The sequence below is a fragment of the Rhamphochromis sp. 'chilingali' genome (genome assembly GCF_963969265.1).
Source record: "Rhamphochromis sp. 'chilingali' genome assembly, chromosome: 1".
In the NCBI taxonomy this organism is placed as follows: Eukaryota; Metazoa; Chordata; class Actinopteri; order Cichliformes; family Cichlidae; genus Rhamphochromis; species Rhamphochromis sp. 'chilingali'.
The window spans coordinates 58,678,066-58,694,660 of NC_137929.1; the positions used below are offsets into that span (position 1 = coordinate 58,678,066).

At 40.7% G+C, this 16,595-nt stretch overlaps 2 protein-coding genes across 3 annotated transcripts; one reads left to right on the forward strand and one right to left on the reverse strand.

Moving 5' to 3' along the window:
- Positions 1 to 8,324: 8,324 nt before the first annotated feature.
- On the forward strand, positions 8,325 to 12,606 carry LOC308409328 (uncharacterized protein; the record flags this gene model as incomplete). The annotated part of the gene is made up of 4 exons (XM_080901982.1): positions 8,325 to 8,407; positions 8,494 to 8,611; positions 8,742 to 8,876; positions 12,596 to 12,606. The coding sequence occupies exons 1-4, from the start codon at positions 8,336 to 8,338 to the stop codon at positions 12,604 to 12,606; spliced, it is 336 nt and encodes a 111-aa protein (XP_080758108.1). The 5' UTR covers positions 8,325 to 8,335.
- A 1,166-nt stretch (positions 12,607 to 13,772) lies between these two features.
- On the reverse strand, positions 13,773 to 16,595 carry LOC308402054 (uncharacterized protein). Of its 2 annotated transcripts, XR_013972680.1 has the most exons (8): positions 16,510 to 16,595; positions 16,356 to 16,403; positions 15,997 to 16,044; positions 15,745 to 15,792; positions 14,869 to 14,916; positions 14,617 to 14,794; positions 14,274 to 14,535; positions 13,774 to 14,100 (listed from the first exon to the last, which is right to left on the reverse strand). XR_013972680.1 is itself a non-coding variant. In XM_080890623.1 (7 exons), the coding sequence occupies exons 1-6, from the start codon at positions 16,560 to 16,562 to the stop codon at positions 14,398 to 14,400; spliced, it is 513 nt and encodes a 170-aa protein (XP_080746749.1). In that variant the 5' UTR covers positions 16,563 to 16,589; the 3' UTR covers positions 13,773 to 14,100; positions 14,274 to 14,397. The 2 variants fall into 2 exon arrangements, 1 of the variants encoding a protein (XP_080746749.1); XM_080890623.1 differs by lacking the exon at positions 15,745 to 15,792 and having other exon boundaries at positions 13,773 to 14,100; positions 16,510 to 16,589.

Below are 16,595 nucleotides of genomic sequence, written 5' to 3' on the forward strand. Positions count from 1 at the left end.
AGAGTTTATTAATGGAATGACCCCAGAGAGAATGGTTTGTGAAAATTGAAGAAAAAGTAACAAATCATCCACATAAAAACAGATTTTATGTTCTACACTCTTGCATCATATGCACTTAATAATTATAGCCTGTCTAATTGCTGCTAGTGGTTTGATAAAAATTGCAAACAGTGAAGAGGAGAGTGGGCATCCCTGCCTGGTGCCCCTCTAGAGACAAAAATTGGAGGATGTTTGGTCATTCAGCCTGACAGATGCTTTTGGGGAATTATATAATATTTTTAATCAGTTTATGAAACAGTTTCCAAAACCAGATTTGTGTAGAGTTACAAATAAAAACTTTCCAGTGTACTCTATCCAATGCTTTTCCCGCATCTAGAGACAATATTGTAGTTTCAGTGCTTTTATTACATGAACAGTCTATTAAATTAAATAATCTATGTGCATTTTTAATGAATGGCTCCCTTTTAAGAAACCAGTTCGTCAGGATGTATTGTGAGATGGGTTATCTTCTCTAATCTTTTTAGAGAGCTTTGCAGATTGTTTTAAGATCAACATTAAAATGGTAGGAACGTCTTTGCTTTGGTTTTAGCAGGAGAATAATGATGGCTGAATTCATATTTAATGGTAGTCTGCCATATTCCTTGATTTCCTGCAACATTCTGTGGAATAATGGTGCCAGAATTGTCCATACTTTTCAGGGCTTCCTGGAGTTCACCTGATGTCAGCGATGAACCTAGTGCCATTGCTTGACTGTCACATACCAACCATGCCACTGCACACATCAGACATACAGATGCTGCTCCTGCTTTTTGGGGGTTGTTGTGGTGGAAGGTGATTCTCCTCTAATTGGCCCACAGTACCTCCAAAACAGTTTCTTGTCATCTCCCTGTCATTTACCCAGTAGTTAGAATTTCTACTGTGGGGTCCTGAATGGTCAAAAGATCCATTCTCATTCATTCAAACAACTTTGACATAGTGGACATAATTAAAATGTCTGCTGCCCTATTCTTGCTCAAAAAAGAACACATTACAGGCCATTGTAAGGCATTTGTCTCATGGGCGATCGTGGCTCAAGAGTTGGGAGTTCGCCTTGTAATCGGAAGGTTGTCGGTTCGAGCCCCGGCTTGGACAGTCTCGGTCATTGTGTCCTTGGGCAAGACACTTCACCCGTTGCCTACTGGTGGTGGTCAGAGGGCCCGGTGGCGCCAGTGTCCGGCAGCCTCGCCTCTGTCAGTGCGCCCCAGGGTGGCTGTGGCCACAATGTAGCTTGCCATCACCGGTGTGTGAATGTGTGTGTGAATGGGTGAATGACTGGATATGTAAAGCGCATTGGGGTCCTTATGGACTAGTAAAGCGTGTTATACGCACATCAATCCCAGTCTGTGGAGACAAGCCGTGTGGTGGTGTGTGGTGGGCCCAGGTGCGAACACAGGTGAGGAGACAGGAGTGAATTTAAACTGAAAGTGAGCCTTTATTATGGCTGATGACATAGAGGTTAAACAAGGCAGAAGCACAGTGACTAAACTAAACCGGGAAACTGATACTGCGATAACCTATGAAGACTCAGAAAACTAAGAATGCAAAGACTGGCCGTGAAAACATGGAGGGTAGGAACACAGACGATGCGACACAGACTGAATGAAACACAGGGACTAAATACACATAAGGGATGATCAAGGGAAGTGGAAACGCATGAGGGGGAACAGCTGATACACATGAACCTAATGACATACACTGACATTAGACACAGACTTTCAAAGTAAAACAGGAAACATAGGGATTAAATGGACGTGACCTGAACTGAACATAATCACGCAGACATGACGCATGACAGGTAGACGCACGAACCAGGGAGACTGAGTACAGGAGGAGATGACATAAACAACTAAGAAACAAAGGGCTAAACAGCACCCTAGAAATTAACTAGACGAACTAAGCTAGAGCATAAATGAATACAAAAGATACATAAAACTCAACACTGGGTCGCACGACCCAGGACCATGACACTATTAAAATCCACACAATAAAATCTTAGCTTAGTAACTTTAATTTTGTCTTGAGTCCCCTTTCTATTTCTATGCATCTAAATCTAACTTCTGATCTTTTCTGTCACTGAAGCTTAATTAAGTGTCCACACATAAACCAAATCCACTTTGCTGCATTCAGATTCTGACATGGCTCAGACATGGAGTTTACCTCAGAGAGGCTGTTCTGTGCTCAAGAAAAAATTTGTTGTTGAGCCCAGGAAACAGTCACTGCTTCAGTCTCTCTTCCTCTGTCTCCATCGTCACTGTATCCAAACAGACGGAAAAAGAGCCATTAGGCTGAGCGCACACATCTGCCTCGCTGCCACACCTCCACGCCACCCTGAGAGCTCACTGTGCCACCCCTACCCTACAGCAGGCCAAAGACCACCACACACCTGCCACAACCTCATTGACTAAATTCAATCCAGATCTTCATAACTGTAACAATGAACTTCACTTCATCTCTCAAGACTGCCTTCTTTCCCAAACAAAGTAAAACTAAGCAGGCAGACAGTCCTCATTCCATATTTTATTTGAAGATAACTCTGTCTTGACCCTTTACAAGTCGTTTTCCTTTACCTCCAGCTTTCTCCTGAAGTTGTTCTGAAATATGCCAAGTCTCCATCACCACAGTGTGAAGGCAGACGCACAAAACAGTTAAACATTTTAAAACAGTGAAATCATTCATAATTTTGGAGCATCTTGTTTCATCCGGATCAATGCTCATTTTATTGTTTTAATATGACCAAAAATTTGCCCAGAAAGTCACCGGGAAACTGTGACTGCTGCCATGATTGTGAATTGCTCCCTGCTTGTCAATAAAAAGAATGCAGGTGTGAGGCCTCACTTATCAGAGCTGGAAGCTGCATCTGCATCAGGTCTGCGCTGAAGAATCATTAATGACTTCAGACTGTAGTTCGCAACTGCCTCACCTTCACTACTTCTGTATGTATGTAAACTAGAGCATTAGGCAGCAATTCACTTTAAATAATGCATTAATTCTGACCTCTCTAGATTGTTTTGAAGTGTTTAATGACGTTAGCCTTAAAGAAGACATCACACTCACTCTGATCATGATCCCAGCACTCTTCCTGCACAAACAGACAAATAAATGAATGAGTTGGTTTGTGTGGACATGTCACTTTAAATCTTCTCTGTAGCTCTTACACTTTAGTTTACTGCAGCAGAAAAAAATGTAATTTAATTTTTGAGTTTAGCAGGTGTATCTACTTGACTGCATGCTTCGTTTAAGAAAAAGAGGACATTATGTAAATGTTTGTCCTAAATTCCTCTGTGTGGTTTGATGCTCATTAAAAAATCATGGATGATCATCTCACAGTCTTATTTTCCTGCTTCATTACTCTTCATGTTTCAAATGCCGGGTCTTTACCTTACAATATAAAGCACCTCTGGGCAACACTTGTTGCAATTTATCACCTTATGATTAAAATTGAACTAAATGGTCAGAAACTTTGCTCTTTAGATGTTATTAGTGTTTACAAATGTGTGGAGGTATTTTTTTAATAAACATTTGGAGGATGAGAATTATCTGGTGTAATGTCCCAGTTTGACCTCATGGTGACAGTGTTGTCTCACTGTTACCAATGCTACACTGAGGCGAAAAGATGACTGAGAGAGCAGTGTTACAGTGTTGGAGCGTGTTTTATGGCCAAAGTTATCAAAGCAATTACTCAAAGAATTTCAAATCAAAATATTTATTATTAAACGTCATTTATGATAACACAGCACTGGTGTTAACAGAACTGGTATTAGAATCTGGTATATCTGATGATACAGAGTGTGTTTTTTAGGAAGGGAAGCCCAGTAACAGACTTAGGATTAAAGGTGTTACATCTCATTCACTGAGAAGAAGAATGAAGTGTCTGGTACAACGTACAGGAACATGTCTAAACCCACTTACTTTAAGTGCTTTAAGAACATACAGCAGATTTTTTAACTAATTAAATTTGTTTTTCACAAATAGGAAGTTCATTTGTGTTTAGCTGATTATTTCTTTGTTGTAACAAAGCTTCTTGGCAGTAAACCTTATAGCATGGACAATCATATAACTTAGAAAATGTAGAATTTAGACGCTATGATTCTTAAAAGTTGGGTATGTGTTGTCAACATATAGCACAGTTTGAAGGTTTAAAATATTGTATGACCTTTACCTCCTTCAAGGTCAAGAGATTGTTCTCAACTATCTGCTATGTCAAAACTGGTTCTCACTGCCAGTGCTTGTATTGACAACATGCATAAAGGGAATGATATATGCGGATCCTAAATACTTTGGACCAACGTCACATTAAGGTCAAACTTTTATAAAGTCTATTGTATCTTTAACAATTAGTTCCCTTTGTTTGTATTGGAAATGTTTTAGTAAGAAGCACTGATATATGTCCGGTCTAAACATCACCTTATAGTCTGCATTCAAATTTGACAGTTTGACATAACCAGTTTCAATGAAACTGGTTTGGATTATTTGGGGACATGGGTGAACTTACATTACTGCTACTGAGTCACAATGTAATAAAGAAAACAGGGCTAACACAGAGAGCAGAGTGTAAATACAGGACATGATAGAAGAAACTTTGGATCCGTGTTTGAAATTCAAAAATGATTCAAATTACTACGAGTCCCTTCTGCTCCATGTTTTTAGTCTGGGTACATAATGGTATTATTTTCAGTATGTATAAGTGTGGAGAACCTGGTGAAAAATATCACTTTATTAAAAACCAAAGGTGGCTGTGAATGGAAAAGAATCTGCAGTAAAAACATCAGTTCTTCTTACTGATGTGACTGACCTTTAGTTTCTGATTAACATGTATTATGTTTTTAACTGTTTAACTATGTAATAACTACATAACCCTCAGCAGAAAAAGTCCACTTTATAAACCTTCTCAGCAGAGGAAACACTGTTGTTTATCTGTGTGGAGTGGCTCAAGAGTTGGCGGTTTGTCTTGTAATCGGAAGGTTGCTGGTTCGAGCCCCGGTTCCATCAGTCTCGGGGGTTGTGTCCTTGGGCAAGACACTTCACCCGTTGCCTACTGGTGGGGGTCAGAGGGCCCGGTTGGTGTCAGTGTCTGGCAGCCTCGCCTCTGTCAGCAGTGGCGGTCCTAGCCTGTTTGGCGCCCCGGGCGAACACTCCCTCTAGTTCACCTTAGTTCAGAGATTCACTTTGTCTGGGGCAATCATCAAACTGTAAATTATACATTTTAAATTGTTATTGATCTCTTTACCCCGAGTCCTAAAGTGTATATTTATTTTCTTACTCTTCTTATATATATTGTTTGTTTACTTGCACTGGTGTAACTGGAGCCTCGTCGTCTCGTCTCTATATACTGGACTGTATGTAGCGAAGATGACAATAAAGTTCACTTTGACTTCAGCAGCGAGTAGGCGCACCGAGGGCTCTCGCGCTCACTTTATAGAATTTTGAAAAATACATAGTCTGAGAAAAAAACAAAAACAAAAAAAACATAGAAGAGCCACCTCCACGGGACAAGACTCAGCAGTTCATCTGCATCTAAAGGACAAAGGTCACTCTTTCGAGGATGCCAACTGTTACGACCCGGCTCAAAAGCCGCAACATAAAAAAGGAGATGAATACCAGAGTATGTGTGGCCAATTAGCACCAGCTGAACACACTGAGCAGATTAGAGGCTGCAGAGGGACGTAACACCTCCCTTAAAAGGGTTCCTCTAGGACCCCTAAATTTATTAAAAGCCCCTCTGAAGCCTTCAGATCCTTGACCCACAAACCTGGAATAAAAGTTAAAGCTAACAGAAGCACAGTGTTCACATTATAGTTGGCATCTTTAAGAATGGATGGGCATGAGGATTTGAAGTTGCCACACTGAACACACACACAAAGTAACATGTGACCAACACAAAGGAGCACAATGGTCACAAACCCAAAATGATTACCTGATCTGCTACAACACAAAACCAAAAGTAGCTTCAAATAATCACAAGTGATCTGTTGTCTCCACCACACAAACAGTCACATACAAGTGGCCCTATACCACAACAAGTTACTTTAATCCAAAAAGTTCAGTAAATCAAGCACACTAGTGACCAACCACAAAATAGAGAGCTATGGCCACACAATGATCACATCAAGGGTGGCTCAGCACCCCACAGTGTTATTGCCATCACCTGGCCAACAACACTCACAAGTGATCCAACAAAATAGCCATATTCCCCACAACACTAACGGTCACAACACAAAACCCTCACCTCACAAGGATCTCATTAGCATCCATCAACACTGACATATGCACACACATGGTGTGCACACAATGCCAACCTAAAAACAGCCTACCTGCCTCAGCTACAGACCATAATCAAGAATGGTCTCAAACCTCCTACCAAGTTTGGTGCCACTGATTTACTATGTGCAACTCCCAGCCTAAAACACTAAAAACAACAAAACCCTAACTTTTCCTACCCTTGTCTTCAGTGGTGTACCAGGCTCGAGGCAACTTTAAACGCGAACTCGAGAGCAGGCAGCAGACCAGAGATACAGTCTCCTACCAAACTCTGAAGCGTACCCCCACCCAGGACACCCAGGTACCCCCACCCCACCAAACAACAAATTAAAACAACAAAGCAAAAGAACAAACAAGTGCTTCGCTGGAAGGGCAGCACAGCCACCCAGCTGAAACACACTGACTAAAGGGAGTTTGCTCAATCACAGTGAACACCATCACTCACCCACTTAAAACTAAAACAAACTGACATTCAGTCTCCACTAGTGATGTGACGTTCTGTATCGAGGCTTCGAAGCTTGTGTCGAGTAATTGAGGGGGCGTTTCCGCGATGCGCGTATCGAGGCTTGCTTCATTTATGGGAGGAGCTGAAAATGATGACGTCCGAAGCCTCGCTGCCCGGCTGTACCACGTGACTGGTTCATGAAGTGGTTCGAACTTTGCCGCGAGCTATGACAGCGATATAAACCCCTCAGACTTCATAGAGATTGAAAATGTGACGTCACTCAGGGGTAAAACCTCAAAGAATTCTGGGAACTCGTGGCGAGAGGTACTAGCGCACGCAGGCTTTCAATTGAAATCAGTTATACAGCGATAAAAAGAAACACAAAAATGGCAAGAAGCTGTTGTATTATTAACTGTAATAGCCGGTCTCATGACAGCCACGGAAAGCCGACGGGTAAAGAGATCGGTTGTTATTGGATTACGTCGTTGAAGAGAAATTGTTCGAGCCATGTTTCCGAAGTAACAAAGAGGCGACTGGATTGCAGCCATTCAAAGACAAAATATAACGTCCCAGAACACTCCAGCTCACAGGTTAGTCTGCTCCAAGCATTTCCACAAAGGTCAGTCTGCTGTTGTAGTTAATGCGTCATTTTTCTTAACATAATTGGTGATATAGGTTACAAGCAAGTCTGGTGCTGAACAGAAATTGTCGTGCTATGCTCCTTTGTTTATTGTGCATAAATAGTGAATTGTCCTGACACAATATTGCGTTTCGCTTCTGTTATTATGGTACATTGACAAAAACATATACTTTTATTCACAGGATAAAACAGTTTTTTTGTATCACTAATTGCCCAGTACGATTACAACATACAATATTATTGTCACTGCTACATTTCTGTAATGCTACCAGAAATTATTTCCATTACTAATTAATTACCATTGAGCTCAAAGGTCCTATTAATAAACGGTTAACGAATGTGTATTTATGATGACGATTTGTGAGACTGGTAAACTTATGATACGTACGATGGTCTTTCGTTCTACACGGTGCGTTTCAAGGTCCTGCACCCATCCGTCGGTAAACTGTACCTGGGCTTGTTGCAGTGACCGGAAGTTACTAAACTTCATGAGTGTATGCACTCACTTCAAGAACCGTATAATTATAAATATGAGCGTGGTGAAAGTTGGGCAGCACGCTAACGTATTTTGTCCCTCTGTGTGCTCGTAAGGGTCTGACCCTTTCACTGGTTTGATTTTTTTCCTCGTATCTTTTCTTTGACTTTTCATCAAGTCTGTCTTTGTACGGACCGGCATTGTTCTCCTTTGTTCTGTACATTCCTTTTTGGGGGACAAAGAAAAAGCAAGAATTTATTGGAACCGAAGAATGAACGTTTTGCGGTGCTGCAAATGCTTGCATTTGATGCGGTACTTGGATTGTTTTGCCATGAGTTACCGGCATGCAATGCGCGAAAGTCACGTGGTCTGTCAATCTCTATTCAAAAATGTGGGTGTTTGATGGAGAGTTGCAGTTAGTGAGAGTTTGGAGACAGTTTGGAGGTTTATGAGAGTGAAGAGAGAAAGTCAGGAGAGAATGGAGCCAGCTAAGAAGAGGAGGATGTCCTCCCCTGTGTGGGAACATTTTGATCTTATTCCTCCCAACAAGGTATGTAAATTTCTACAGAAGATGTATTTTCATAATACTGATGGTGCAATACAATTTATGTTAAGCTGTCTTTACTTTTGTACAAGGTGAAGTGTTTGCTATGTGCCAGGCAGCTGGGATATAACAACAACACCTCATCCATGCTTAGGCACTACAGAGCTTTGCATGAGAATAAGGGGAACAGCGATTGTGGAGCAAGACCAGGTGAGCCATCAATGCAATGATAATATAGCATGCAGTAATGTTACTAAATGGTATAACAATATTATACAACTGTAATAAGTTACGTGTGTGATATTTATATTTGTGCTTTATCTTTATTGTCTTTCCTCAGGAGAACAATCTCAAATAGATGAAGACCTGGTTAGCATGGTGATTGAGGACTCCCAGCCATTTAGCATTGTGGAGGACAAAGGATTCAAAAGACTTGTTAAACCATTAAATCCTAGCTACGTTCTCCCCACTAAAGGTCATAAAAGCAGTGAAAATTTAGTTTTTACAGAATAAAATGTGAACAGGCAGGACTGAGGCCTCAGTGTGTAGCTGTCCATACCTCAACGTTACAAAAGCACAACCACTGTCCACACCCCAACCACACCTCACCTCACAGTAAATGATCATTTCCATTTTAAGCATTTCCAAATAATCATTTTCCATACTGCCAGTATAAATATACACAGTATATTGCATCACTACAATATACATGTTTTACACACTCCTTTTGTTATTGACATTTACAGGCTGTGTGCAAAATGCCACACTCTTCAAATTCATGCCAACTAGTATTTTTACGTCCAGTAGGTGTCCTACTAGAGCAAATGAAGCTTCAAGACGCTTTGCGCTGGGTTGAACCAATTGCATGAAAAGCTTCAGTGCTTCATGAAGCTTCATCTGCCCATCACTAGTCTCCACTAAAATGTCCAAATATCCTGGACGAGCCGCCACTTATGTTACGACCCGGCTCAAAAGCCGCAACATAAAAAAGGAGATGAATACCAGAGTATGGATGAGAAGAGGTTTCATCTTAAATTGGAATAGCAGGTTGGCTCAAATGGCTGATGCCACCAAGGCAAAGACAAGTGAGCTCCCTGGGAAGCTTGCCTCAGGTATGCTTTTATCCACACCTGACTAGGTGTGGCCAATTAGCACCAGCTGAACACACTGAGCAGATTAGAGGCCGCAGAGGGACGTAACACAACGTTCACATTTTGGACAGATGGTTTGAAAGAGGAGTGAAAGAAGCCATCTATGTCCACTGTGAGCGACCATCTTTGAACAGAGGCGGTGGTTTACGATACCAACTCTCTGCCATCTATAATCCAGTTTTGAGATCCCTTCCCAGACGCCTTAACGCCCACTCAGATCCTGGGCCATCTGACCTCAGGAAATCACATGATAGGGTGGGGCCAGGTTTCACAATGAGCTCAGCCGAAACCCTGGCTGATTAGGTCCCACACCCGTTTTCACCCGTTTTGGCTCATGTGATTAGTTAGAGGATCATCAGGGGGTCCTTTGTCCCTCTTTGGGGGGAAACTCCCACTGGGTTTAAATCTGGGACTCTCCACCATTTGACTCTTAGAACTGAAGAAGCTTCTCGGATGAGAGGTGAAACGTCTTCAAACAACTCAAAGAAGTCAAAAAGGTTGATTGTTGATTCTGCTTCAGGCAAGAAAACTGACTTCAGTCTTCTTGTCTGTGCCTGCAGAGCTCATCTTTAAAAACAGCTGCTGTAAGCCTCTACAGTTCCCAGAAACTGAGACGTGTTTTCTTGTGGATACTTGTTCACTGTGATTTATGGTTAAAAGAAGCTACACACAGAAAAACTCAGTGTATGCGTTAAATGCAGAGACAGGAGGGAAGCACCACAAGTACAGACTTAGATCTAAAGATCTAAGTTGAAGTAAATCGAATTGATTATCTGAACCCAATCATACTCAACATTATATTTTTAAACATGTAACCTCCTATAAGCTAGCAGCTGTGATCTTATATTATATCCAGTAAACATGACATTTGTAACACTGCATTATTCTTTACGCCAAAACACAGACTTAACAATGTGGTGTATGCTGTACAGTGCAGTGAGGTATGCTCAGACCTCTACATTGGAGAGACCAAACAGCCACTTCACAAGCGCATGGCACAACACAGAAGAGCCACCTCCACAGGACAAGACTCAGCAGTCCATCTGCATCTTAAGGATAAAGGACACTCTTTTGAGGATGCCAATGTTCACATTTTGGACAGAGAGGACAGATGGTTTGAAAGAGGAGTGAAAGAAGCCATCTATGTCCACTGTGAGCGACCATCTTTGAACAGAGGCGGTGGTTTACAACACCAACTCTCTGCCATCTATAATCCAGTTTTGAGATCCCTTCCCAGACGCCTTAACGCCCACTCACATCCTGGGCCATCTGACCTCAGGAATTCGCATGATAAGGTAGGGCCAGGTTTCACAATGAACTCACCCGAAACTCTGGCTGATTGGGACCCACACCCAGTTTCACACCTTGGCTCAGGCGATTAGAGGATCATCAGGGGGTCCTTTTGTCCCTCTGTGGGGGGTCACTCCCACTAGGTTTATATCTGGGACTCTCCACCATTTGACCTTAGAACTGAAGAAGCTTCTCGGATGAGAGGTGAAACGTCTTCAAGTAACTTAAAGAAGTCCAGACGCTTTTCTTTGCAAGCTCCTTTGATTATTCTTGTATGGTGTTCGGGTCTGTGAGACCCGTTTTCATTTTTTTTTTTCCAAAAGAAAAATTAAACAATTAATTATTTTTTCAACCTGAAATTCATTCGCTTTGGCTTATTTTCTGTGAAGAACATAAATCCGAACACATTTTCAATGACCGTATACTGTACCTCCCCCCACGCATTTACATTACATACAAGGTGTTCGGGTCCACTGGACCCAGGTCTAGTAAAAGTGTTGAAAGTGTAGGTCCTGTGTTCACACACTCTGTCTTCCTTCTTTCTGGTGCTGCTGATAGTGTTTCCTCCCCCTCCTGCTCCCACAGAAAGTTCAACTATTCAACTATCAACACCGTCTGCTCTTACATTCCCAAACATTTTACCCTCTTTCTTGAGGGATCCAAATTTTATTTTCTCATACCCTGTCCCACCTGCAAATTAGGGGCATAACACTATAAATAAGACTTTGCCAACATGGTTCCTTCTCACAAATGATCAAGATGAGAGTAGACGAGTACCCCATCAGCAGCCAGCTCGTCAGCAGCCAGCTCCGGGACCATAACAAGCCCACAACACAGCAAGTAAAGAGAAATGGATGTCAAAAAATGGTGAAATTGAATGTTCTTCTTGCCCAAGAAATGAGCCACCCTGCAGAGCTGCTAATGTGATAAGGATGCAACCAGGGCCAACACGGCTGACAGTTACTCATGTGCAGGACATCAAGTCTTCATTTGAGCTTTTCATCCCAGATTCCATCCAGAAAATTATTCTGGATTGCAGTAATCTAGAAGGAAGGTGTGTTTTTGGAGAGAGGTGGAAGGAGATGGACCACGTTGATCTACAGGCCTATTGGGATTCTTATACTTGCTGGAGTTTTCAGGTCCAAAGGGGAATCCACAGAATCTCTGTGGGATGCAGAAACCGGCAGAGAATTTTTCTGTGCATCAGTGTCTCTGGAAAACTTCCACAAAAATGTGTATGAGGATTAATAGATGTTGGCGTGTTCTCTTTACTCTTCACCACTATCGAAAATTCCTCTTGTCACAGCAAAATGAATGTCATAAATTATATCTGGCCTCCAGAGGGCCACAAAACTTCAGCTTCCTTCCACTTTGGTCTGAGCCCCTCAGTCCTCCAGTTTGTTCTTCTGACAGATTAACGCACACTCAAATCGTGCTGACTATCATCTTCTGCTCCTTCCACTCAATTTTTTCTAAAGTCAAATCACATACATCCATAATAGTGGCCTACTATGAGGCAAAAACAAAGACGGAGCATGTGTTTTTCTTCATTTTCCTTGGTTTACGTTAAAGGATGTCCCAAGTTTTAAAACACACAGGACACTAAGAATGGTCAAGTCAAACATGTTAATTTTATATAAGCCAAGGAAATAAAACATGCACCTCTTTCAAAGCAGTACTTTCACATTACTGTCAGTCGGGGGTAAAATGTTCTGAAATTTTTGCCATGGGTGTGGTCTCTGGTCTTCTGCAGTGGAGAGATGAAGCAGGGCACTTGTTGGGCAGTGTCAGGATGGCAGAGGGGACATGTGTTTATATTCAAATAAATTTTATTTATATAGCATCAAATCACAACAACAATCAAGGCGCTTTATATTGTAACGTATACCTTACATTAAAATATACAGAGAAAAACCCAACAATCATATCACCGCCTATGAGCAAACACTTTCGTGAGAGTGGGAATGAAAAACTCTCTTTTAACAGGAAGAAACCTCCAGCAGAACCAGGCTCAGGGAGGGGAGGGGCCATCTGCTGCGACTGGTTGGGGAAAGAGAAGGAAAACAGGATAAAAGACATGCTGTGGAAGAGAGACAGAGATTAATAACAAGTATGATTCAATGCAGAGAGGTCTATTAACACATAGTGAGTGAGAAAGGGGACTGAAGAAACAATACTTAATGCTTCATGAGAATCCCTCAGCAGCCTACACCTATTGCAGCATAACTAAGTAACTAAGCGTCACTCTGAGACAGGATATTTCTCATTTTAGAGATATTGTGCAAATGGAAGAAAGCAGTCCTACATATTTATTTCAAATTGTGCTTTGAAGAACATATTCTGGTCAAAAATGACTCCAAGGTTCCTCAAAGTGTTACTGGAGACTTCATACTGTAACATAAAAATGCTACAGTATGAATTGAACATGGATGCTGCAGAATGTAATATGCTGAACTGATTTTAAAGTGTAAAGTAATGCGATTCTGTAGACCTTTACTTTGTTCAGGGATGAACGCAGGTGGTGACTTAAAACACCACCTATTATTCACGGTCAGTGCAGTCTTGAGATCCCTACTTGGGTGTTTCAACCTCCACTCACCCCTTGCCTCATGTGACTTCAACAACTCATGTAGGGTGGGGTAATGTCTTACTAAGGTTTTACATCTTGTTCTCAGTGACGTTTTCCATACCTTGGTTCATGTGATGAGTCACATAATCAAAAGTGGGCCAGCGACTCTCATGACCACCTCCAAGAGGAAAGCCTCCAATAGCTTTTTTAAAAAATTTTTTAAATCATCTGGAATGCTCTAGCAATTACTGTAAAACTGAAGAAGCCTCTTGGATAAGGGTCTATATTGCCATTAAAAACCCAAAACGAGTCCAGTTTTCTTCTTTTCGATCTCTCATGGATATATTAAAAAGAAATAACTCATTTTATTTCACAAGCTACGTTGGAGTTCTCTTACTTCTACATTGTTCTGCTGCATTGTTCCAGAGGTCTCCACTCTCGTTCATGCCCTGTAATGGGCAAAGACATTTAAGGACCTTTGCAGAGTGGCCCTGGCAGGGTGACATGGCAAAATCAGTTGTGATCTCTTGTGGGAAAATGTTCCAAGCATCTTGCCCAGGATGATGATTTATCCAGTCAGGCAGAAGAGGGGGGTTGTTCAAAGCAAATAAACCGCTCAGCCAGCGGCACTTCGAGAGGAGGTTATTCAAGCTAGCATCATGAATTTCACCTTCCTGTCCATGGAACCCCTGCCATTGAGAAATTATTCAAGTTTAAATGACAAACATTTAATTCAAAAAAGAGCTGTTGTGTTTAAGTTACAGTTTCTTATTGAACAAACAATTTAATAACCTGGGTTTGGTTTCATGTCCCACAAATGCACAGTGTAGTGTATTTACAATGTGTGCAATGTCCAACAAACCTGAGCAGCAGTGTCTATGAAACTGTAGTAAAAAGCAAGCTGAAGGTTGTGAAGGGTTAGGTTTGTGTATTCATGAACCTGAAACAAATAATGAAACCTGTCATTGATCTTTATCACAAAAGCTTCAGTGATCATGTTTAACACATCCCAAACACATCAGTACCTTCTGAGATGCTTGAGCGTGGTCTGCATTTAGGTTAAATGCTAACTCTATCAGTTTCTTCTTCTGTTCCATATCCCCTGTCCCACACAGAAAGCTGCGCTATAATTCGCAGAGGGAATAAAAATATTTTTTATAAGAATAAAGTTCATATTACACTATAATCTCACTCTAATGCCCCACCTGAATCCAGGCTTTGATTCTCTCTGGGGTGCTGTGAACTTTCTGCAGATAAGGCTTGATTCTTGCCCAGTCCTTCCTCAGCTCTTTATACATCTCTTTCAGTCTGGTTTCATTCACTGGGTTGTTCATGTTTTCAGAGTTCCCGGCCTGTAGTGCAATGTCAACCTCTCCTGCCACTCTGGTAATAGTAATAGATAATGTTGAAATTGTAAAAAAACCAGATGGTGTTAAATCCACGTTTCAGTACAGTACCTGTCTTTGAATGATTTCAATTCTTCTTCAGTTTCTTTATGTGCAGATCTGTGGAATAGTGTTTGGTACAAATAAGTGATTTGTTTCTGTTTACATTAGGATTAGATATATATAAATAATAATGGATTGCATTTATATAGCGCTTTTCAGGACCCCTCAAAGCGCTTTACAATGCCACTATTCATTCGCTCTCACATTCACACACTGGTGAAGCTACAATTGTAGCCACAGCTGCCCTGGGGCGCACTGACAGAGGCGAGACTGCCATATCATGTCATCGGCCCCTTTGGCCATCACCAGTAGGCAGTAGGTGAAATGTCTTGCCCAAGGACACAACGACCGAGACTGTCCGAGCCGGGACTCGAACCGGCAATCTTCCGATTACAAGACGAACTGCCAACTCTTGAGCCACGATTGCCGTATTAGGTATTTTTGGTTCCCCAGGTGGTTCAAATTTCCTGTATCATCTGAAAACTATGAATTAATAATTTGTCATGACTTTTGAATTCCTTAGTTGCCAAAGAAGCTATTTTGAATTTAAAAATAAGAATACATCCACCAAACTAATTCTTTGTTCACAAGCATACAGCCACACCAACAGAGGAGTTCCTTAAAGATGAAAACTGGGGAAAATCAAATTTAAAGGCAGCAAGTAGTCATACAGGTAACACATTTAATAATAAGTTATGAACATGAATACCTAGATACGACACATTGTCGTGCTCTAACATTAAGGTATTACATTAATGTATCTCTGTGCCAAGATTGTTTTCTGTTAATAAAATCATAAATAAAATAATAAAAGTTGACTGTCACCACAGCCTGGATGTGGATTTGAAACATTTTTAAGTCTTTTATGCATTGAAATGTGTTTACCTTTCTTCTTGGAGTTTCTCTTTATAAAACTGTTCCATTGCAGCCAAACTGTTAAAACAAATCAATATATATATATATATATATATATATATATATATATATATATATATATATATATATATATATATATATATATATATGTATGTATATATACACACACATATGTGTGTGTGTATGTGTTTGTATGTTGTTTGACAGTGGATACAAATACTGTTTCATGGGTGTCTATAAATATTGCAGAAATATAATTACCCTGCTTTTCTGAGGCTCAATTGGTAAAATGTGTTCACCTCCGTCAAACTATTTAAAAAAGTAAACAGATTAATCTGTTAAAACACATCAGATCACAAATTCATCATTAAACAATAACAGATCAACAATTTTAAACATAATGTCAAACATATAGAAACCAACACTAACTGTTTAAATTCTACATTTGTCTTTCAAATCAATTTTGTTGTTTTTGTAGGCCACTGTTAATAAGCAATATTGCAAAGTTATTGATCAGTCACACCACTCTGCAAAAGACTGCAAAATTTCACAGTTTAATACTCTAACAATGTAAGTGCAAATATGTTATGTGATATTTCACCAGATTATACCAACAGTACCTCTCTTTGACTGAATTCAGTTCCTCCTCATGACGTTTCACCACCATACTGTGAAACAAATATACAGCATGAACAGATAAAACAGGATGAAATAAAAAGAGGAAATGAGAAACTTCAGGCACTTGTGAAATATGAGAAAAAAAAGAATGTTTACTTTGCCTCACAAAGTTTTTTTCCCATCTCAGCCAAACTGTTTAAAAACATCATAGAGAGGTTATTCACAATATACAATATATTCAC